The sequence below is a fragment of the Pan paniscus genome, chromosome 21, assembly GCF_029289425.2.
Source record: "Pan paniscus chromosome 21, NHGRI_mPanPan1-v2.0_pri, whole genome shotgun sequence".
Taxonomy (NCBI): domain Eukaryota; kingdom Metazoa; phylum Chordata; class Mammalia; order Primates; family Hominidae; genus Pan; species Pan paniscus.
In genome coordinates this window covers 2,634,376-2,658,963 of record NC_073270.2, presented here as the reverse complement: position 1 = coordinate 2,658,963, position 24,588 = coordinate 2,634,376, and the positions used below count along the sequence as shown (strand labels likewise).

General features: G+C 43.3%; 1 protein-coding gene across 6 annotated transcripts in view; it reads left to right on the top strand.

Annotated features, from left to right (window-relative positions):
* The window catches only part of LOC100990170 (signal-regulatory protein beta-1), a 29,045-nt gene extending 12,578 nt beyond the window's left edge, over positions 1-16,467 (top strand). Inside the window, exons 3-8 of one of the 6 annotated variants that reach the window (XR_010110980.1) lie at positions 5,616-5,972; positions 8,743-9,060; positions 9,660-9,992; positions 10,539-10,710; positions 14,871-14,985; positions 15,525-16,467. Coding sequence is in view for 5 of the 6 variants with exons in the window: in XM_008974738.5 (XP_008972986.3) it covers positions 5,616-5,972; positions 8,743-9,060; positions 9,660-9,992; positions 14,871-14,983 (1,121 nt within the window). In the remaining variant the exon portion in view is untranslated. The remainder of the gene's footprint in view (positions 1-5,615; positions 5,973-8,742; positions 9,061-9,659; positions 9,993-10,538; positions 10,711-14,870; positions 14,986-15,524) is intronic. The other 5 variants (XM_008974738.5, XM_057300813.1, XM_057300812.1 and 2 more) reach the window with 5 other exon arrangements.
* Positions 16,468-24,588: the final 8,121 nt, after the last annotated feature.

The window sequence follows — 24,588 nt, the reverse complement described above, 5'->3', positions numbered from 1 at the left end:
ATTTTTATAGGTCTGCTGGCCATTTTAATGTCTTCTTTTGAGAATTGGCATTTAAGATCTTTGGCCCATGTTTTAGTTGGATCATTTTCTTATTATTGAGTTGTTTCACTTCCTTACATATTTTGTATATTGACTTTTCATCAGATGTATGGCTAGCAAGCATCTTCTTCCATTCTGCTGGTTGTCTTTTCACTCTGTTGATTGCTTCCTTGGCTGTGTAGAAGCTTTTTAGTTTTTTGTAATTTGTCTATTTGTAATTTGCCATTTGTCTATTTTTCTTTTGTTGCCTGTGCTTTGGAACTCATATCTGAAAATTCATCGCCCACACCAATGTCATGGCACTTTTATTCTAGTACTTTAACAGTTTCAGATCTTACATTTAAGACTTTAATACGTTTTGAGTTGATTTTTGTATGTCATGTGAGATGAAGTTCTAATTCATTCCTCTAAACATGAATATCCAGGTTTCCCAACACCACATTTTGAAGAGATTGACCTTCCCCATTGTGTCTTCTTGACATTTCATCAAAAGTCAATTGAGTGTTGATGTGTGAGTTTATTATGGGGCACTCTGGTCTGATCCATTGGTCTATGTGTCTATTTTTATGCCAGTGCCATGCTGTTTTGATTACTATGGCACTGTAGTAAATTTTGAAATCAGGCAGTGTGATGCCTCCAGTCTTTTTGCTCAAGATTGCCTTTTCTATTCACAATTTTCTTTTTTTAATTATTATTATACTTGAAGTTTTAGGATACATGTGCACAATGTGCAGGTTAGTTACATATGTATACATGTGCCATGCTGGTGTGCTGCACCCATTATCTCGTCATTTAGCATTAGGTATATCTCCTAATGCTATCCCTCCCCCCTCCCCCCACCCCACAACAGTCCCCAGAGTGTGATGTTCCCCTTCCTGTGTCCACGTGCTCTCATTGTTCAATTCCCACCTATGAGTGAGAACATGCGGTGTTTGGTTTTTTGTCCTTGCGATAGTTTACTGAGAATGATGATTTCCAATTTCATCCATGTCCCTACAAAGGACACGAACTCATCATTTTTTATGGCTGCATAGTATTCCATGGTGTATATGTGCCAAATTTTCTTAATCCAGTATATCATTGTTGGACATTTGGATTGGTTCCAAGTCTTTGCTATTGATCTATTCACAATTTTCTATGGCTAATGTGAACTTGAGGATTGTTTTGTCCATTTCTGAGGAAAATGTCATTAAAATTTTACTAATAATGAATTGAATCTTTAGATCTCTCTGGGTAGTATGTACACTTTTAACAAAAGTAATTATCTAATCCACAAGCATGAATATCTTTCCATTATTTGCCTTCTATGTTTTTTTTCATCAGGGCTTTACAGTTTTTTGTGTGGAGTTCTTTCATGTCCTTCATTAAATTTGTTTCTCGCTATTTTAGCTTTTTTGATAGTAATCATAAATAAGATTGTCTTACTGATTTCTTTTTCCAATAATGTCGTAATAATGACAGTAATCAATATTCATGATAAATAGGTAAATTAAATAGTAAATTAGTCAGTCATAAGTGAAAATAAAATAAGGTATGTGTATATAACTTTTATAATCTTATAGAAGTTTTCATAAATTCCTATTAGTGATGTATTTTGTCACAAAAAGATGTCCACATTTCTCAAATGCTGTTTTGCATCAAATGAGATAATCATGTGTTTCTTCTCTTTCTTCTATAAATATAGTGTATTACATTGTTTGTCATTTGTATATCGAAACATTCTTGTATTCCAGGAATAAATACCACTTGCTCATTGTGTATATTCCTTCTAATATGCTGCTGAACTCAGCTAGTGTTTGGTTGAGGATTATTGCATCAACAAACCCAGTAATAATAATGCCAACTGTTAACAGAAAGGTGTGCCGCTCTACCTGGCAGTGATCTTAGTTTTGTGTTTTCATGGAAGTTTAGATTCCAGTGGGCTCCATTTCAGATAAGCAGAGCCTGGCTTTGGGACAATTTATGGTTAATGATTACAACAGGAGAGTATGCTCCCCAGATCTGGAAGCAGGGAGAGCCCAACAGATAACCAGAAATTCATTGTTATAATGGAGTATAGCAAAGGCCGAGAGGGGCATTATATTTGCATCAAAGGCCCTGGGGAAAATGTATGGTCATTGTGAGTGGTTTAGAGACTTCAAGACGCATGAAAGACATTGCCAAAATCTCTGCTTTTAGCTTGTTTATTTGAAGACACTAACAGGAGTGCTTGTTGATTTTAATTTATAAGTAAAATTTGTAAATGAAGAATACGTTGCCACTGGCACCCCAAAACAACTTAGAGGTGCTGGATTATGTGACATTAATATGTGTATCACTTGAATCTCCTTTGAAAAAGTTGTTATCAATGTTATGTCATCCTGTGCCCTTGAAGAAAGGTGGATGTCATTATTGATATTGGAAAAGGATCTACACCTTAGCATAGAGAGTCTTGATAGCACTCCAAAAGGCAACACAGAGCTGTACACAGCACAGCACAAGAAAGCCAACAGGGTAAAAAGCCTTCTCAAATTAAAGTAGCCAATCAGAGTAGCAAATCAGTAAGGCAAGAACAGTCAAAGAGTGTCTCCTAGGAACTTTCCACCCCGGTTTAGAATGATTCTATGCTCATTGCCATTAGTGTTGAAAATGGTATAGTAAGTCCTGCTGGTTGAGTCTTAAAGGATCACTCTAACATGGCCATGAAAAGTTCATGTAGAGAGGCACATGCAATGGAATGATTTATTCTATTCACAGGTGTTAGAGAAGGGGTAGGGCATGCCACACAGGAAGCCATGTGGGAGGAGCGCCAGGGAGTAGGCTCAACCAAGCAGATGGGAAAGCAAGAGAAATGTGAAGCAATTACCTTTACCGGGAGTCATGGTGGAGGACACAAAGAAAAAGCATGATGCGTTTTACTAGAGTGTTTCAGTGTCACTAGGTCACAGTAGAGGAGAACAAGAAGAGGAATTGCGGCAGGGACCAGCATTGTCCCACTGGTTACCTCGTCATGTATTTAGGGTGCTCACAGCTTGTTTGTGGGATATTGAGGCATCAGGAAAATGTGAATTTTTAAAAATGTACATATAACTGGACATCTTTATTTCTTCATACAACTTTTAATTGCCATGTAGCATCCTTTCATTTCCACCTGAAGCACTCCCTTTAGCATTTTTTATACATAAGGTTTAGTGGTAATGGACTCTCTTTGCTTTTATTTATCTGAGAATATCTGAATTTCTCCCTCATGTTTGAAGAACAGTCGTCTTCCCAGGTATAGAATTCATGGTTGACAGGTTTTTCCCACTTTCAGCATTTTAAACATATCATCCCGCTGTCTTCTGGCCTCCAATGCTTCTGAAAAGAACTCAGTTGATAAGTCTTATTGAGGGTCCCTTGAATGTAAGAAATCACTTCTCTCTTGCTGCTTTCAGAATTCTCTCTTTGACTTTGGTTTTTCAAGAGTTCGATTATGATTTGTATTATTGTGGATCTCTGAGCTTATCCTTGAGTTAAATTTGCATTTCCTCTGCATCTTAAATTTCTAGATTTATGTATTTTATCAAGTTTGCAGACATTTTGGCCATTATGTCTTCAAATAATCTTCTGCTCCTTTCTTCCCCTTTTATTCCCCTGGGACTCTAATAATGTTATTTTGATCCATTTGATAATGTCCCACAATTCCCTTAGATTCTATTCTCTTTATTTCTTTTTTCATCCATACCTCAGTCCAATAATTTCAATTATCCCATCTTCCAGTTTTCTGATGTTTTTCTACCAGCTCACACGTGTTGGGGAATCCCCCTAGTGAACTCTATTTATTGTACTTTCAACTCCTATGTTTCCATTTGATTTCTTTTTGTAATTTTAATTTCTTGATATTCTTATTTTGTTAATGCATGTATAATCCTGTGGTTTTAGTTTTTTGTCCATTGTTTCCTTTACCACTTCAAACTTTTTTTTCTTTGTTTGTTTGTTTGTTTGAGATGGCATTTTGTTCTTTTTGCCCATGCTGGAGTGCAATGGTGTGATCTCGGCTCACCACAACCTCTGCCTCCCAGGTTCAAGCAATTTTCCAGCCTCAGCCTCCCAAGTAGCTGGGGTTACAGGCGTGCATCACCATGCCGGACTAATTTTGTATTTCATAGAAATGAGGGTTTCTCCATGTTGGACAGGCTGGTCTCGAACTCCCGATCTTAGGTGATCTGCCCGCCTCAGCCTCCCAAAGTGCTGGGATTAAAGGCGTGAGCCACCGTGCCCAGCCCCATTTCAAACATTTTTAAGACAGTGGTTTTAACATCTGGGTCTAGCATCAGGGTGGACACAATATATAAGAAAGGTCCTTACAAGAAGGAGGAAGGAGATTAATTCCTAGAGAAGGATATGTGAAGATGCAAGCAAGAGGTTAGAGTGATGGGAAGATGTAACTGTGAGAAAGTAATGTGGGCAGCTTCCAGAATTTGGAAAGGCAAAAAATAGAGCCTCCAGAAGACACATAGCTTTACTAACAGCTTTTTAAAAAATGTGTACATGTAAAGCTTAAAACATGATGCTTTCATGTACATGTATTTAGTGAAGCAATTGGACACACCCAGCATCTCCCATAGTTACCCTGCACGTGTGTGCATGTCAAGAGCACATAAAATATGCTTTTAACAAAAATACTGAATTCGACACAACATTTTTAATTGGAGGCCTCATATTGAACCTTCATGCTCTGGACTTCTTTATCAACCATCTGCAATTTGTATTTTTTGACCTACATCTCCCCATCACCTACCCCAATTTCATCCCTAGTCACCACTGTTTTATTCTCTACCGATGTGTATTTTTCTTTCGTCATTACTTCTTGGTTGTATCCCAGTAGCATTATTTTGGACTCCTGACCTCTGCAACTATAATATGATAAATTTCTTTTGTTTTATGACACTAAATTTTGGTAATTTGTCACATCAGTATTAGGAAATTAATGTAATCTGATTAAGCTGTGGGTGAGCAATCACCAGGGGCTTAAAACAATATTGTATTTATATTTTAGGCTGAATGTTCAGTGTGGGTCAGGATTCTGCATACAATGGTCATTCATGCATTCAGGCTGATGGAGCAAACACTGTCAGAGTCTTGTGGGTCTCTGTGGAAAAGAGAGCTTAATCCATAGGTGCTCTTGCAGTTGAACATACAGCCCACAAATTATACCCATCACTTCTGCTCACAACTCAATGGTCCAAAGACGTCATATGGCCTTGTATGATCAATGCAATGGTCCAGAAAGTGCAACACCCTATGAGGCCAGAGAGCAGAGGATAATGTATTTTCCAAAGCAGACACTTCCAAGGAGGGTTCAGGAGCTCCCCCCATATCCTCAATCCAAAGTGCTACCTTAAAACTGAAACTCTGTGCTTCCATGTCTTTACGTGTAATACAGTCATATGTTATAGGCTTGTTTTGAGGGTTAAATGAGATAATATACACACTGTGTTGAGCTCAAGGCCTGCTCTTGGTGTGTACCCAGTCAATGAAAGTCATTGATAAACACTTGAGGAAACACAGAGGATCAGGTAAGGATGAAAAAATGATTGCTTTGTGCTCCTTTCCAGGAGTGTTGGGTGAGGAGGAGCTGCAGGTGACTCAGCCTGAGAAGTCCGTGTTGGTTGCAGCTGGAGAGACGGCCACTCTGCACTGCACTGTGACCTCCCTGATCCCTGTGGGGCCCACCCAGTGGTTCAGAGGAGCTGGACCAAGCCGCGAATTAATCTACAATCAAAAAGAAGGCCACTTCCCCCGGGTAACAACTGTTTCAGACCTCACAAAGAGAAACAACATGGACCTTTCCATCCGCATCAGTAACATCACCCCAGCAGATGCCGGCACCTACTACTGTGTGAAGTTCCGGAAAGGGAGCCCTGACGACGTGGAGTTTAAGTCTGGAGCAGGCACTGAGCTGTCTGTGCGCGGTGAGTGCAGCGTGGGCCTCCTTCATCCCCCAGTGTGTGACAATAAGTCAATAATTACATTATCCATTCTTAGAGCAACAGTCAGGTGTGGTGGTGGCTGAGCAGCCACCCTTTCATGAACTGATGTCACCCTTTCTCCAGATCACATGAGTTGAGGCTTGGAGATGTCATGGCAGTCACTCGAGGCTCCACGGCTTGTAAATGATGGGACAGAAGGCATCCCCAGTCTGCGGCTCTACAGCTCTTGTGTTTCCAAAGCTGACCCAGCCCTTTGGTTCCACAGATGAGGGAACTGACAATTTGAGTGACTTGTCCAGGCACAGCACTGGACCTTGCCTTCTGCCTCCAGAGAACGCTTCCCCCTCAGGGTGGCCAAGTCTCTTCTTTATGCAGCAGGCACTCACTGAGACCCCACTGTGTGCCAGGCTCTGCCCTAGATGCTGTGTAAACAGCAGTGAATGAAACAGCCCAAAGCTCTTCCCCACCAAGCTTACATTCTCTTCCCTTCTAATGAGGAGAAATCCATCCAGGGCATGGAGAGGGTAAATTGTGTTTTTCTTTATTTAATCTTCAGAAACATCACATGGGGAAGATTCCTGGGAGGCACAGATTCACTGTTGAATCTGATGGCCTTGTGGAAGGAGATGCCAGTAAGTTTGGCATTTGCTGTGGGTCCATTTGGGAAACCCTTCTGCGATTTGGGGACTGAGTCACACAGTTACCATGGGCTCTGAGCAGAGCTTCATCATCTCAGAATGTCCCTCACCTCAGGAAAGAGGTCCCACATGTGGGTGACTTAGGGGTTTCCCATATAAGGCGGAAACAATGCTTATCTGGGGTTTCCTCCCAGAGGCCCAAGAGCTTTGTCCTAACTCCTGAATTCTGAAATGTCAGCACAGGAAGGACCTTCAGACCATCCGGCCCAACCCCCTTTACAGATGGGAGACTGAAGCCAAGACATGACAGGGGCCTTGTCCTTGGTCACAGGGCCAGTTAGTGACAGAATTGGACCCAGAATCCATATCTGAATCGAGACAGTCTCCTTCATTCACCAGTATTAGACACTGTCTCCATAGAAGAGCCAGGTGCATCATAGGTGCTAAGTAAAAGCTCCTCAAACAGAACCACGTGTCAGGTAGCCAGCATTTCTCTTTTCATCAGTCTCCCAAAGGTTCAGAATGCACCTCACATTCAGACACTAAAGCTCGTTGCTGGTTGGAAAACTTCTCCCAAACGTACACCCTATCATTCCATATGGAGATTCCATATCCGGACATAAAGGCTTGCTCCATTATCTAAAGCTGCAGAATACTCCAATTAAAGGAAATATCAAATTTTATTTTACAGTCTTCTGTCAATGGACATGTAATTTATTCCCAACTTTGAGCTACTACAGCAATCCTTCAGTGGATGACCTTGTACATGTTTCACCCTCTTCAGATGGGAAATTCCAACTGGAAGTGACTTTCCTAGGTCAGAAGATATGTGTGTCTTCATATTTGAGAAAATTGCCTAATTTCCCTCCTACATGATGTAGCAATCAGGGCTCCCCACAACCCTTGAACTTAGGTGGGGAAGGTGGCTTTATCCTGATTGTGCAGGTATCACAGGCAAAGACACAGAAGTTTCCAGGTGGTGCCTCCCCAGCCCAGGCAATCACAGTCAGTAAGTGGCTCACATGTGACTCAGATTGGCTAACTCATAGTAGGGTGCTCACCCCTCTTAGCCATGCTGTGGGCCTAAATGATTCTCTTGATGAGACAGGAGGGAGGCAGGGAGGAGGCCAGAGACCAGCAGTTGTGCCAGAGTCTCCTTAAAACCAGTGCTATGAGGGAGGAGCCATTTGTTGCCTCCTTTAAAGATGAGGACACTGAGGCTCAGAGAGGAGACCCGAGTGGTGAGCAGGTTGGGGAGCCAAGGATTCATCCCCACCAGGCAGACTTACAGCCCCTGTCTCTGCAGCACTCACTCAGCTTTACTTTTTAAAGTGTGGAGTAATGCCCCAACCTTCTCTTTCCAAACACTTGCATTATTCAGTTATACAGCAAAAAGTATTAAAAACAAAACAGACTGAAATATTTGTGAAAAGAATAAAAATATGGGATAATTCATAAAGACCTAAAGAGAGACCTCTGTGTATCTGTAAAGTCTGGGTTAAAGATAGATCTGTGTTTTTTGGGGGAAGCATCTTCTGTGTTTGATCCAGAGCAAAACTGCTTCCATCGCCCCATTGAATCCTGGCGACATCCCAGGAAGTAGAAACGCCGTCCTCCTATTTTGCAGATGAGGACCTGGGTGTGTCAGCCCACCCGTCTCGTGGGCTGAGCAGCCTGGTTGCAGCTCTCACGGTGGTGCCACTTTGCCATTGATCCCTGTATTGGCTTCTATAAATGCCCTCTCTGAGGTTAGTGAGCTCTCCGAGGGAAGCCAGCTAGGACCAGTTAATAACATGGAGGGAGACCAATCAGTAATTTTGTTCCTATGCCCAGATTGGTGGAAGTCTCCCTGTGTGGAGAGGACTTTGAACTCAGGCCTGGACTTCCCTCTGGGCCCTGCCCCTACACTGTTTGACCTCACATGGGTCCTCACCTCTCCCAACCTTTGCATCCTGCTCTGTAAAATGAGAATAAGGACACCGCCCTCATTAATCCTTCCACATTATTGGAAGGATAAAAAATAATGTCTCAGAAGGTTCTTAACGTGTCACACACTTATCGTTAGTGATTGTCATCTGAGTAATGTCTCCTGATTATCGATGCTCCTTTTGTAGCCAAACCCTCTGCCCCCGTGGTATCGGGCCCTGCGGCGAGGGCCACACCTCAGCACACAGCGAGCTTCACCTGCGAGTCCCACGGCTTCTCACCCAGAGACATCACCCTGAAATGGTTCAAAAATGGGAATCAGCTCTCAGACTTCCAGACCAACGTGGACCCCGTAGGAGAGAACGTGTCCTACAGCATCCACAGCACAGCCAAGGTGGTGCTGACCCGCGAGGACGTTCACTCTCAAGTCATCTGCGAGGTGGCCCACGTCACCTTGCAGGGGGACCCTCTTCGTGGGACTGCCAACTTGTCTGAGACCATCCGAGGTAGAGGACCCTCACCCAGCCCAAGCCCACACCTGACCGCCTAGCCCACCCCCCACCCCCCTCCACTCATCCAGCTCTACTCTTGCTCCAGGGCTTGAAATGCCTGGAACCTAAATTCCTGACTGCCCACCTCCCATGCCCCTAGATGTGCCAGCCACTTACTAACATTTTAATGGCAGCGGCTGGGCGACCACACCACCCACCAGCTGCCAAGGACTGTGCTAGCCGTTTCATTTATTTCACTGATCGCAAACACAGTTAATGAGCACCTACTATGAGCTAAGCCTCTATGTGCTTGGTGATTTTCTTTATTTTGCTACAGTTACAACATTCCAACTGCATGCCGGGGTTGTGCTTATAGATTTCCCTCATTCTTAGCCTAGTAGGAGCTACCAGTCCTTGAGCACCTACTGTGTGCTGGCCGTTGTGCTTAGTAATTTCATTCATATGCAAAGAGCACCCTCAATGTCTGAGCACCTGCTGCATGCCTAGCACTGTCCTGGTGATGCCCTCACCGTGGTGGGGGAGCTACGTTATGGAGCCCTCCCTGCGATCTGTCTGCGCCACAAGGTCAGAGCTTCTGCCCTGTGCTGTTTCAGTTCCACCCACCTTGGAGGTTACTCAACAGCCCGTGAGGGCAGAGAACCAGGTGAATGTCACCTGCCAGGTGAGGAAGTTCTACCCCCAGAGACTACAGCTGACCTGGTTGGAGAATGGAAACGTGTCCCGGACAGAAACGGCCTCAACCCTTACAGAGAACAAGGATGGTACCTACAACTGGATGAGCTGGCTCCTGGTGAATGTATCTGCCCACAGGGATGATGTGAAGCTCACCTGCCAGGTGGAGCATGACGGGCAGCCAGCGGTCAGCAAAAGCCATGACCTGAAGGTCTCAGCCCACCCGAAGGAGCAGGGCTCAAATACTGCTCCTGGTAAGGTTACTTCAAATTTTTAAATTTTATCTTTTTCTTTCATGTTAAAATTAATATTTATGTTTGTCATAAAATAAGCTAGAAGTCTATAAATATAAAGTAGAATTTTAAAGTCAGCATCATTCTCCCAAATCTCACCCTCCAAGAGTCATCACTATTAAAAGTTTGAGGTACAACCTGACAGATTTTTTGACATAAATGTGTACTGAACGAGGAAGAAAGGAGGCAAGGGGATCATGTGTTCATCACGTTCTGCATCTGGCTTTTTACCCCTGACAGTTGTTACATTCCTGTTTCTCATCAGCCACCCTGTCTCCTTCCTACTCCTTCTGACCTCTGCCTTGTCTGTTCCTTCCTAAACTTTTCCATTCATATCTGTGACCTGCCCCCTGCAGACTCCTGCATCTGCTGTATGAATTTCAGAAAGACATGTGGAGTTTAAGCCTGGACCACGCCCCCAGGTGACCATGAGTGGTCAAAGCAAGGGCCTCCTTTGGGTCCCGATGGTGATATTTGACCAATAACAATCACAATGGCTCTCCACAGATTTATTATGTGCAAGTTTCTGTTCATCTATGATCTCCTTTCCTGCTTCAACCATCCAGCGAGTCTGGAGTTTTACAGAAGGGGAAACCAGGACTTGGGAAGCAATGGGGGATATTGTTGAAGACAATTAGATCAAGGCATTAGACCAGATGACTGGTCCAAACTAGTTAAGGTAAGTCTGAGGTCCTGAGGACAGGGTCACTACCAGCCTATAATGCAAATTTATGCTAATTTGAGAAACGTCTCTTTCTGCTGGGCATCGTCCCAAGGATGTCAATTTGGCCAGTGTTCTTCCCCCATCTATGACCAAAATATATCTTATTTCCCTCTCATATAATACCAGGAGGGGTGTCTATTCCAGAAGACTTTCAGAAGGCCCAGCCACAGACTCTACGGCGTTGGCTTTATCTACTGGGTCAATGCTGGGTCGCTGATTTGTCTGCTGGAAGAGTGAAGACAGGAAGTGGAGGACAACAATGTCCCCTATAATCAGAGATGTATGGAAGGTGCATGGTCACATCCACTGCTCACCCAGTTATGCGCCCACGCAGTTGCAAGAGGAGTCCGCAATTGGGTGATCTGATAATAGAGGACATTTTTTACAAAAACAATATCATTATAAACTTCATAAAATTTAAAATTTTATACCATTAAATTTCATTAAATTGTTAAAATAATTATCTCACATCACCTAAAATGGAGCATACATTCAAATTTCCCCAAATTTCTTTTGTAAACGTTTTTCTGTGCACCAGATTTGGTATTAATTTATCTGTAAATGTTTGCTAGTATTTTTCTATGAAATTACTGTACCTCAAGAATATGTTGGGGTACTTTAAAATTATGAATTCACTTTCCTCAATAGTTTAGGGCTATTCACATTATTCATTTCATATTGGGTGAGATCTGGCAACTTGTGCTTTCCAAAGAGTTTTTGGTGCATTTTATCTATGTCGTCATATTTCTGTGTGTAGAGTTGTTCATAATATCCCTTATGATCCTTTTGATGTCTGCAGGGTCTGTAGTGATAGCCCTCGCTTCATCCTGATATTTAAAATGTGCCATTTCTTTTTTCTTCATCATCAGCCTTGCTATAATTTTTTCCCATTTTATTGATCCTTTCAAAGGATCAGCTGCTTCAGTTGGTTTTTGTATTGTTTTTATATTTTAATTTCATTAATTTTCTGCTCTCTTCTCTTTTTTATTAATTCCTATCTCCAGCTTGCTTCGGGTTTATTTTGCTCTACTTCTTGTAGTTTCTTGAAGTGGGGATTTATATTAGTGAATAGACACTTTTTCTCTTTTCTGTGTCATTTTTTTTGTCATGTTCTATGGCTGGGAGCTCATATTGTGGGGGTGGGTCCCAGGTGCCTGGCCTCACGGCTGTTCCTCAGTCCTCAGATCCCTAGCCAGTCTGCCTTCCTTTTTCACCTTGGAAGTTCTCCTATGCCTGCTCCTCATATTTCCAGAGTTCTTAGTCGTACTTCTCAAGGAGGAGCCGGAAGAGATGAATCTGCGCCATCTATCTGAAGCTGAATTTGCTTTTTAGACTTCCATCCACTCACTAGAGCTCTGACCAGGGCTGCCATTTTTGGGTGCTTTCAGTGTGCTGGATGTAGCATCCTTGCTCATGTGCTATGTCAGGAAATGCATTTTAGGTTGTCTGGGCTGGTACACAACATGCAAGATGCCTTATGTGACATACTGCACCAGCAGCGTGGCAGCCTAGTGAGATTGTGCACTAGGGTGTGGTGAAGGTTCTCTTTTGACCCACAGTCATTTTGCAGTTTGGCATTCTTTGTCCAAGTGATACTCAGAGTCAGGTTTGTGCAAAATTTACTTTTCCTTTTTTGTTTTTTCTTTTGGTTTGGGGAGGTTCGTTATAGAGATAATTAGTTATGCTGCTGCAACTGTCCCCAGAAACTCAGAAGATGGCTGATGATCTGTAAGTGCTTTGACCCAAACATTCTCTCCCACATCTCAGGGTCCCACAACTTCCCCATCAGGGCCCTAGCCCAGCATAGCAGCCCATTGAAGCTGAGATTCATCCACCTCTGTGGTTCTGCTACTCTTATAATGTTCTGGAACCCAATCTTCTATTCTTTCTGCCCTCTGGCTCCAGGAGATAACAATCTACACTGCTGCCAAGAAGTCCTCTGGTTTTTACACTGAGCCTTAATTCACGATAAGTTACTCTTAGCTTCTCGTCGTCTTTCCCCAAAGAATTGATGCCCAGCAACAGCCATCAAACACCTTAGTCCTCATAACTATCATTTCCCAATCCGGTTTCAAATGCCTGATGCCAAGGAATTTCCTTCCCACTTCACTGACAGTGAAAGTTTTATTAATTGCACTATAGTTGCAAGCCAGGGCCTGCCCAGCTCCATTCACTACCAGCCCTGGGGTCCTCATTGCCAGCTGATCTTGATGAGTGGTCAGTTTCCAAACTTGCATTTTAGAGTCTGCTTTTCAGACCATTTCCACTGTCAATTTTGCTAGGAGGCCAACTGGAGGTGGATACAAGAGTTCAGGAAGCATGCTAGAGTGCTGTCAGGGTCAATATGCCTGAGGGAGTGAGGCAGAAGTGTAGGAGAGGGACCTGCTGAGCCACAGTGCAGGCAGGACAAAGACCCAGCTGATTCTGCAGAGAAGCCAAGGGCTGAGAGAGTCCCTTAGAGTTTTGCTAATTGAGTAGAGAGGCGTGGCCTTCCTATTTTCAATTCAGCCAATCTTTCTATGGGCTGCCCCCTAGAAGGAGGAGTGCACTTGGAGAGTACAGCTCTCCTCAGGGGAGACAAAGTCCCAGAGAGCCACCCAGCTGAGAACTGCCGGCCTCCAACATTCCAGCCACATATGCTGAGATCTCCATTCCTTCCTTAAGGACCCATCAGCACCATTTTATTTCCCAGAAAACGTACATGAAAACAGAAGTAAACATATCTTCATTTGTTTGCTTTTAACAGCAAAAAAGTGCTCATTGTAAAAATGCAAAGAATCCAAATGTGTGCTTCCCCAGATCTGACTGTGTGTCCAACAGAGAGATTTCAGATGGCACCTGCTCTGGGCTTGATGTGAGCTTGATGTCTGAGTCCCTCCCAAGCGTGACAGTCATGCCAGGGTGTTTTCTATCCACCACAGTACATTAGGCCCAGCCCCTCAAGGGCCTCCCCAGCTCTCAAGAACATGGGGTCAACCCTCACCACTGGGGCTAAACAGAGCAGCCTGCAACTCTCTCACTCGGAAGCCATCTTCATATAACCAAAAAGCATGTTAGTTGCTTGCTGCATGTAGAATCCAATCAAGGAGCGCGAGGTCTGATACAAAAAAAAGTGAATTTATTCCAAAGCTAGGTTGGGGAAGGGACACAATGTGTCCTGCTTTCAAATGTGCTGCTTCCCCTTTGGAGAAGAAAGCAGACACTTTTATAAGGTAATGGGGATGGGAACAAGGGCAGGGGTCCCTCTACTAGCCTGGTGACTTAGCTACCTGACAGTTGAGGTGGCGCCATCCTGAGCAGAAGTAAGTTGCAAACGTGGCCAAGGGGGCATGCTTTCCATATGCCCTCCTGGTGGATGAAAGTCTGGAGGCTACCCCTGGAGGTGAAGTTTCCATGGTGGGTATGCTTTGGTGTGCCAACTCTCCAGGAGAGATCTGTCTTGGAGTATACAGAACAACTTGCCCTGCAGGGAATGTCTGGTGAGGGGGAGGTGAAAGGTTATATTTGCATTTCTGAAGGGCTAAGTAGGAAACTGGGAGCAGGGGGAAAGGGGAAAGAAAACAAAGAAAATAAACTGTCTTTTAGCAAACTGGGGGTACTCAGTTATACTCATGACACCTACTTTCCCTTTCGTAATTCTTCCTATGACCCTGGGAAATTGGACTTGTCTTGTTCAAAAGGACACAGTCTCAGGAATCATCCTAAGGGACATAATGATGGGCTTCCCTAAGTTTGGATGCGAGTAACCTTGTGACCCTCCCTAAATTCTCTGAGCCTCAATTTCCCCATCAGAATGGAATAATAATCCCTGCCCTACAGGCTTGTGAGGATCAAGTGAGGGACTCAGGTGCCACACATGAATGCATGAGTACACATTCTCTCCACTTCGTCCCTCCGGGAGGACAGCCTGGCAGCCTGGGACAGGGTAAGGGAATGAGGAACCTCTTTCCCTGGCTTCTGCCTTGGGTTGGAGCTAGGGTAGCCAGGGTAAGATGCAGTTTCAAAAGCTTTGGAGCATTGATGGTCCCAGGTAGCCTCAGGTGGGATAAGTGGGGGCCTCTGGGATGGCATCCTGGGTAGCCCCTTCCTAACTTCTCCTGTCTCCTGATTTCCAGGCCCAGCACTGGCTTCTGCTGCTCCACTTCTCATAGCTTTCCTCCTGGGCCCCAAGGTGCTGCTGGTGGTTGGTGTCTCTGTCATCTATGTCTACTGGAAGCAGAAGGCCTGACTGTAAGTGTGGGGGATGGATGCCTGACCAAGGGCTGCTCCAAAAGGGCAGGGCCAGGAGGAGGGCCCAGCCCACATATCATGCAGCATCAGGGTCAGTGGAGTTTAGAGAAGGTGACAGAGCTCCCTCAACATCCTCAGGACTCTCAGGGTCTCTAAGAGTCAGGACTCTAAGAGTCTCCCAACCCCAGGAAGTGTGTGAGTGCTTGAGGAGGTGAGCTATAGCCAGGGTGTTTAAAGGTTTTTACAGCACCCGAGGGGTCGCATGAGGAGGTGAGAAGAGGAGCATGAATCAGGGGCTGCTGAGTGGGTGGTCCCTTGCAGGCCATCTCTAGATTATTTGATGCTGATCTCCATGGGCCCAAAAGAATCCTCACTGTCAAGTCATGTTGAGAAACCACAAATGGGCAGCTCTTAGGGCTGTACCCATTCTGACCCTCTGTGTGCCTGAGTGGAAGCAATGAGGAGAGAGGCATCAAGACTCAGGAGGAGGGCTGAGCCAGCAGAGTCCTATCTCAGGGCTGCCTCTCCACTTGCAACAGGCATCCCAGAAGGAGACCAGCACCAGGAATACAACAGCCTCCCAGGAAATGTTTCTTAAATGATGAGCAGATGATTAAATATGGACATGTTACCCACAGCTCCTTCCCTCCTCCCCTGCCACATGGGACCCCCAGTCTCTCCTGCCTACTTCCTTCCTTGAATGGCTCTGACTGAGAGAAGGGGCTGGTGAGAAGCTTCCCCAGACTGAGCTCCAAACACCTCCCCTCCCAGGACATCTTCCTGCCCACAGGCTCCTGTTGCTCCTTTGCAGAGTCCTTGATTCTCCAGAGCAGTCTTCATTCATGGTCCTGAGCAGACGCCATGGGATGGGGCTCTGGGGAGTGACTCATGACACCTCCCTAGGATGTGGGAAACACGCCAAATCTAAACACATCAGGACACCTCTCCTCCATCGTCTTGGACTCTCCATAAGCCACAAACTGCAGTCCAGATTCTCAAGAGTTATTCTGCCTTCTGGATTCCTGCCTACCCAATTACCCAGCCTTGTTGAGATTCTCTATTGCCTCCTGAATACAAATTAACACTCATCCAGGTTTTAAGGAGAAAAATGATTATCCTTCCTCTTTGTTTATACATATGATATAATTTGGATATTTTTTCCCTACAAATCTCAATGTGAAATTTCATCCCCTATGTTGGAGGTGAGGTCAGGTGGGAGGTGTTTGGGTCATGGGGATGGATTCATCATGAATGACTTGGTGTTACCTTGGTCTATTAGCACCCACAAGATCTGATTGTTTAAAAGTGCCTAGCAGCTCCCTCTTCTCTGTTTCTCTTCCTCTCTCCCCATGTTATGCCAACTCCACTTCACTGTCCACTGTGAGCAGAAGCACTCTGAGGCCCTCAGCAGCAGATGCAAGTACCATGCTTCTTGTACAGTCTGCAGAACCAAAAGCCAAATAAACCTCTCTTTATAAATTACCCAGCCTCATGTATTCTTTTATAGCACCATACATGGACTAAGACAGTGTCCTACTCCTCACACCTAGAAAGAAAGCATCTCTCCCTCCTCTCTCTGTGATGGAAACACTAGTTTTTCTATCATCCTGCAACCTTCCCAACTCTGTTGCTCATGGTAAAAATACTGTGACAGCCCTAAAGCTGTGAAGTCCTTCTTGATTTCTTCTTTGTTTATATCTCATATTCAGTTCTGCTTCAAAATGCTTATGTCCCCTGGTGAGATAGATGGTAAATGTTTGAAAGAAAACAGAAGGCTGAATTGTAGTGTTTGTCAATTTCTGTGGGGTGAATATCCCCAACATGGCCCATTTCAAGCTTCTAACACTTTAACAACTAGAATACACAATTCCTGAAAATTTAACAGTTGGTTCTCCTGAGCCAGTCCAAGCCTGCTCCAGCACACAAAGGAGTTGTACTCATAACCTGCACACCTCTCACCTCCACCACTCCTCCATGGTCCCAGCTAGCATCATCTCCTCCTGGACCACTTATAGAGCCTCTGATGGATTGCATTTTTCCAGCCTCAGTTATTTTTTGGAAAAGTCAAATCCTGTCATTCCTTGGCTTCTTCCCCGCAACAGCTGCGTGGCTCACTCTTCTGTCCTTCAGTTTATTAAAGGCAACTTATGTAAACCTCCCTATGTAAAATATCCATTTTCCTCTCCACCCTAGCATTCCAATGTCTCTTAATTTGATTAGCTTTTCTCCTTAGCACTGTATTATATTACTACATATATTATACTAAATACAGGGCAGTCCTCACTTTGCATGGCAGTGCAAGATTACAAAAACGACTGTGAAAATACTGAAACCCTGGAAAGCAACTCTACATCCAAAGGGGAATATAATGACTACTCTGTGGTCCTCATAATTTTTGTCAAAATATTAGAAAATATAATACTATCAGTTGCAAATGTGGACAGAAGGGAAAAATATTTAGTTTATGGTAATTCAAAGGATTAGAAACATTGAGGATTAAATTATTATTTCTTTGTAAAACATAGCAAGGATAGTTGGAACAGTGCTTGTCTTCTTGTATATTTCTGATATGGAACAAGCATAAGATGATGAGAACACTCTGGTATAATTTGAAATGGTCCCCTTTCTCCTTCCTCTTCAGGAAGCACTACTGAATATTTCTCTCATACCCACTATGAGGACCAATCAAGCTGTTGTAGGTAAAATTCACAAAAGTGTGGGAGTTCCCATGACCGGGTCCTCCTGAGTTTTTAGCTCAGACTGGTCCTCACTGAACTTATAGCAATTCACCATTCATGGTGCAGGTTTTCTGACCCCAGCACTCTTTCCCATGGAGGTTTCTAATTCAGGAAGTTGTAATTCTCCATATCACCCTGCTGTCTCTCTAATTTTGCCCTATGACCTCATTTCTCCGACAGATCTAAGAGCAGTTGTTGTTTTTTGATTTGCTCAGCTTGTTACTTGGTGTTGGTTTGAGAGACTTCTTGTAGGGGATTTGGTTCCACCCCCAAAGGCTTCTGTAGCCACCAGCCCTCAAATGTGCCACACCTGGAATTATGGTCTCTGAAGCTGCAAGCTCAATCCTTGGCTACAGAACCCTATAGGTCTGAACTCTCAAATTAGGAAGGGTCATGGGACCCCTGGCATGAGGTAAGAGTCTCTGGGACATAGAGCAGGCTCTATGTCAGTCAACCTCTCTCCAGTACTGTCCAAGGCTCCCAGGTCTGGGAACCCCAACCACAGACGTCAGCAACTTCCTAGCAGTGGCAACTGTGTCCACTTCCTCTTTCACAATGGAAGATGGCCCCAGTCTCATGCCCCTTCCTCCCGCAGCAACTTCCCTCCTGGGACATCATGGCAAGGTGGGGCTTCTCCTCCCCTGCAGAGCATAGAGTCTGAGGTCTCTTCATGAGAGTCATTCAGACAGATGTCCCCAGCCCTGTGTCCCAGCTCACCTGGACAGACCCTGCCGCCTTCTCTGCTCATAGGACTCAGTTGTGTGCAGCCTGCTCTATACAGGTGTATTTCTATGTGATGTCTCCTCTCCCTCTCAGTCCGTCTCTCCTGTTCCTCTGGATTTCCACTTGGGAGCATTTTCTTGTCTCCTATCCCAGCATGAGGCGAGATTTGGAGCACTTTTTCTATAAGCATCTGTGGAGACCCTAATTAGGATGCACCTTGCCCTCGTCATAGTGATTCTCCCCAGAGGCCACGGCTGCACCATGACCTTGGTGCTGAGCACATGATCTCAGCACCCATGATTCTAGGGCTAAGCACATGACCTCAGCTCATCACCATGGTACCCCCACCTCCCCCAGACATTGGCCGAGGTTGTCACATAACATCATAAATCCTTGAGGGCAGAGGATCTGTTTTTTAAAATTGTTGCTATTACTAAAATTCTACCTAACAACAATAATGTCTAGCTAATATGTATAATAATAATAGTAAAACTGAATATCTAGGTTTGAGGATACAGTCAGATATTATTAGGCACTTTGCATACATGAGTTCATTTAATTCCCATAACAATCTTATGAGGTTGGTGTGATTATTATGTCCATTTTACAGTTGAGGAAACTCAAGAAACAGAGAGGTTAATAGTGTCCCCAGGATCACACACCTGGGAGCTGGTAGAGCTTGATTTCAGACTAGGAAGTTTTAATTCCTAAGCCCACAGGCCTAATCTTTAGTCTTCTGGAGAGGCCTCCGTGGGCTCCCAGTTCCTCATATATCCCGAAGTCTTCCCTAGTCATCTGCATCTAATGTCGTGAGTGGGGGTGAAATATGGTAGATGAAGGGGGAATTTTAGCTCATGGACTTCCAGGCTCCCCGTTCTTTCAAATATTCAAATTTTCTCCATGCTGCACCAAGTCAATCTAAAGTTGAAAATGAATTCTGCATGTGATTTCTACAAAAATTTTTTACTTGAATAAGCATCTATGCATCTAGCATATCTTCATTGAAGGATTGGAGTTCCTTGAGAACTCCTTGACAGTTCCTTCCTTGGGAAGGCAACTTGCTGCTCCAAGCACGGATCCTGCCATCTTCCTGACACTATTGCATCAGTTAAAATAATTTTTTGTCTGTTTGTTTGGTTTTTTTTGAGACGGAGTTTCGCTCTTGTTGCCCAGGCTGGAGTGCAATGGCGCAATCTCGGCTCACTGCAACCTCCACCTCCCGGGTTCAAGTGACTCTCCTGCCTCAGCCCCCAAGTAGCTGGGATTACAGGCACTCGCCACCACACCTGGCTAATTTTGTATTTTTAGTAGAGCCACGGTTTCTCCATGTTGGTCAGGCTGATCTTGAACTCCTGACCTCAGGTGATCCACCCGCCTCGGCCTCCCAAAGTGTTGGGGTTACAGGTGTGAGCCACCGAACCTGGCCTATTGCATCAATTTTGGAGTCCTGTATTCCAAACTATGATTTTTGGAGGCATGAAACTTTATGTCTCACACCTTCCAAGCCAATTGCTATTTTCATGGAAGGAAATATTCCTCTTTCAACCACTGGTATGTTTTACCTTAAATTATAAATCTTTAAATATTAATATTTCTGGGATTTTTTTCCTTTTTCCTTCGTAAACAGTAGACTTTTATACAAATATAAAGTTTTGTACCTTCAAAGTTATCACTCCAATAAAGACACCTATTAAAATCAGCAAAACATCTTGAAATATATTTTAATAATGTACAAATGTATTCGCAACATAATCTGATTAAGAGACTCCACTAAGTCTATAGTACCTACAACGCAATTTACAGATACCTACAATAGTTTCTAGGTAGGTTTAGTTTATAATTAAATCTACTGCTTTAAGAAATGCCATTAATACAAATGCATAATCTATAACATTCTCATTATAGTAAGAAAAAATATAGATTCATAAAACAAAATGTCTTTACCCATTATGTGAAGTATGTAAATGATTATTCTCATTAAAACATAAAAATAATGCGTTTTTAGTAATAAAAGATAGATATCATTAGGTCAAAGAGCATTGAAGAGCTCCAGGAGGTTCCAAAGTAAAATCTGGCTATCCTCTTATAAAATAAATAGAACAGCACAATTTCTGGGTATTCCTTAAACATAAACTATGATAATTCATTTATATTAATTGGACCTTAAGTAAATGGCTTCTTACAAATGAAAATAAACAAAACTTTAGAAACTAATACCAATTCCCTAAATTTGGTTTTTACTCATTTATGTATGTCTAAGAAATTTTACCATGAAGTACATATTAAAAATTAACAATTATTTCTAACTTACACATTAGCCAATGTGCTCACTCGTACCGTGGAAACAAAACTTGCTTCTGAAAATAATCTACAGAAATAATATGTAAACACATAGACCTTTGAAATAGACTAAGAACATCCTATGTTCTATGGATCAAATAGCAAAGGCCTTCATGACATATATCAATAAACACACTTTGGTTAATTTGGGATATATTGATATTACATGACCTTGTGCATACCTCTGTATACCATTAAATAAATTTGGACGTTTGTAGTGACAACACACTTTCTAGCCCCAAGTGCTGGAGAGAAAATAAAAACTTAATATGAAAACTACTTTTGTTTGTTTTAAATAAAGTTATTAAGTGGGGGGAAAAAAGCCAACACTTTCTGTTGCAACATAAACTGAGATCTAAAAGGTTCAGAGTCAAGAATCTCTTAGGTTGCCCCCCAACATCGTAAAACACATAAACTTTCTCCCTCTATTTGAGAAGTCTGATCATGTCTAGCGTTCAACCACTTTACTCTGAAGGAGAAGAGGGCACTGTATTAGTCCATTCTCATACTACTATAAAGAACTACCTGAGGCCGGGCGCAATGGCTCATGCTTGTAATTCCAGAACTTTGAGAGGCTGAGGCGGGTGGATCACCTGAAGTCAGGAGTTCAAGACCAGCCTGGCCAACATGGTGAAACCCCGTCTCTACTAAAATACAAAAATTAGCTGGGCATGATGGTGGGTGCCTGTAATCCCAGCTACTCAGGAGGCTGAGGTGGGAGAATCGCTTGAACCCAGGAGGCGGAGGTTGCAGTGAGCCGAGATCATGCCATTGCACTTCATCCTGGGTGACAGAGTGAGACTCCATCTCAAAAACAAACAAACAAACAAACAAAACTGCCTGAGACTGGGTAATTTGTAAATAAAAGAGGTGTAATTGACTCACAGTTCTGCATGGCTGGGGAGGCCTGAGGAAACTTACAATCATGGCAGAAGGTGAAGGGGAAACAAGGAATGTCTTACATGGCAGCAGGAGAGAGAAAGAGCAAGGTAGGAACTGCCAAACGCTTTTAAACCATCAGATCTTGATAACTCACTCACTATCATGAGAACAGCATGCAGGAACCACCCACGTGATCCAATCACCTCCCACCAGGTCACTCCCTTGACACATGGGGATTGTAATTTGAGATGAGATTTGGGTGGGGACACAGAGCCAAATCAAATCAGGCACTAAAAGCAAATATCACTCACAGCACTGGACAGGCCATTAGTCCCAACCAGAAGATTCTTCTTTCAGACTCTAAGACAGTTTTACTCTCTTAAGAGGATGCCTCCCCGGACTCAAATGCCCAATGGCCCTTTCCATTGTCATCAATGTGATTCCACCAACATAGTCCAATCATTACTCTACTGGTGACATTCTTCACTGCCCAGAAGCCACCTGACAATGAGATCATTGCCACCACTCAGGCCACACAGGCAAGAAAGCTACTGCTGGGCAGTTCATAGAGAAAATAGGTGGCGATTGCACTGACTCGAAATAATTAAAGGAAAAGTGATGCCACTGGATCTCTGAATTTAAATTTCTTTGGTCTATTAGTTGTCTGCCCTCCCTTCTAAATCAAACAGTGAAATATCTTCAGTATCATCATCACTGTGCCTTCAGAGCCAACCCTGGGCACCACCACCCTCTCTGCAAGTGCTCAGCTCCTCAGCTGTTTCTGGGAAATTTTTTGACATGTTTTGTGAGATATCTTTTGTTATTCCTATATTTACACCTATTTACCTTACTCTGTTTAGGTGTGTCTCTGTGCTGAATCCTAAGGGATTGCCCCACATGATCCCCCAACCCAATAACTTACTACTTATATGTATATAGTCCCCTAGTCAACCTATTACATTCTTTAAAACTGTCCTCAGTAATTATGTTTTCATTTCCAAAGTCTTTTTTTTGGTTATTTTTCCAAGATACCTGTTACTTCATGCCTGACTATTCCTATTTCATACATGCCTGATGTTATTTTATGGATTCACTTCCCTTTTGCTATCTTTATAAGGTTACTGTGTATGCTAATTTTAAAGACCTTTTTATATTTTATTTTTTCATATTTTCTCAGTTGTGAAGTCCTCTTGATTGCTGTTCTTGTTTTTGAGTTATTGTTGTTCTTGAATTGGTTAGCTATCTCTCATGGTGCTGCTGTTCCCCACATCTTCAGTGATTCCTTCCTGCACTGCCATCTTTCCAGAAATAAAGCCCCACCCCACGTGATGGAGTTATCAGGGCCTCCTGGAGCATGGCACCTGCCACAGCCTCACTGTGCAGGCTGTTCCTAACTGAGGCTATGGCTTCTTCTCTGCTTCCTCCTGAGGGATGTCTCTCCTTTCCAATGACAGATGTCATAGTGCAAACATTAAAAGTGAAGTCTGTGGTGTGTGGCAACCTATGCTCTAGTTCTAAAAGCTTAGTGATCTTGAGCAAATCCATTACTCTCTGTGTGCCTCAGGTTCCCTCGCCTGTAAAAGGAGGTAGGTTAATAGCAGTGCTTACTTGATAGAGTCAGAGTGATGAATTAATGAGGTAACTGACATAAAATGCTTGACACCACATCTGGGGCACAGGACATCTGCAATAAATGATAAGTGCTGCTATTCCTTCATGTCACATAAAGACTATTGTCTTGTTTCTAAGTGTAATTTGACACGGATTAATATAATTTTATCCTTTTTCATTTTCATTTTTGTGGGTGTGGAGTAGGAGGGGAAGATTTCACCCTGTGCACATTTGCCACATTGAACAGAACTTTGAATGAGAATATGATAACCTTTACATTTCATTTGACAATAACAGATGAAGGACCTAAAACCTAGCATGTGACAGGGAAGCTTCCAGACAGGCCTTTCTAAGTCATAGATGATACAACCATTTCTCCTAACAAGGTGGTTTTTCTAAAGCACAACTGTGGCAGGAAAGCAGTGAGCCCTTCTCATAAAAAAAAAATTATAGCCACATTTTTTGGTTAAAATTAATTATAAGTCAAGCATTCATTATGGTTTATATTATTCCTAACCCATCTCTACAAGGTGCATGTTGGTGCATGTTGTAACTTCCATTTACATACCATCAAAATAAGGCTCAGAGAAGTCAAGTGTCTTCTTGAAAGTCACACAGCTGGAAATTGTGAGAGAACAAATTAATTTGTGGATTATAAGGAGCAGGATGCAGAGAATTCAAGAGAAAGCAATTGATCTCAGAGTGGCAGGGGTAGTCCAAGCACATCATATAATCTGGGTCTCAGGAGGCCTGGGTTGCTGGGAGAAAGCCACTGGTGGGCAATTCATGCAGTAGGGATTCACTCAAAAGCACCACTCGAGTTCCCGCTCTTCACCTGGTGTCATTAGCATCAATAATGACCTACCGGGTTTCAGGCATGGTACAGTCATTATCTCCTTTAATCGCCACTAAAACACTGCAATGAAATACTTATAACCCCCAGTTTAGAGAACAAAATTGAGCATAGGTGGGTGCAATGATTTCCCCAACTCCTTAGCACACCCTGTTGGTCAGGGCATTTATACTTCCTCTCTCCTCATTTCCCATCTGAACACAGTGGTGAATGAAGTAGGTCCTCTGTGCAGAACAAAGGATATTAAAGTTGATGTGATGACCTCAGGAACCTGTCCGCCACATTCTGCCCTAATCATAACCCTATCCCTTTTCCATAACCCACGATCCTCACTTCACCCGACAAAACAGATCCTTACTAAACTAAAACTACTCCCTCTCCTGGAAGAAGTTGGGAAATGATTTCTTCTGCTCGATTCAGGCCCATGAAAGTACCAAAGTCCAGATCAGACTGAAT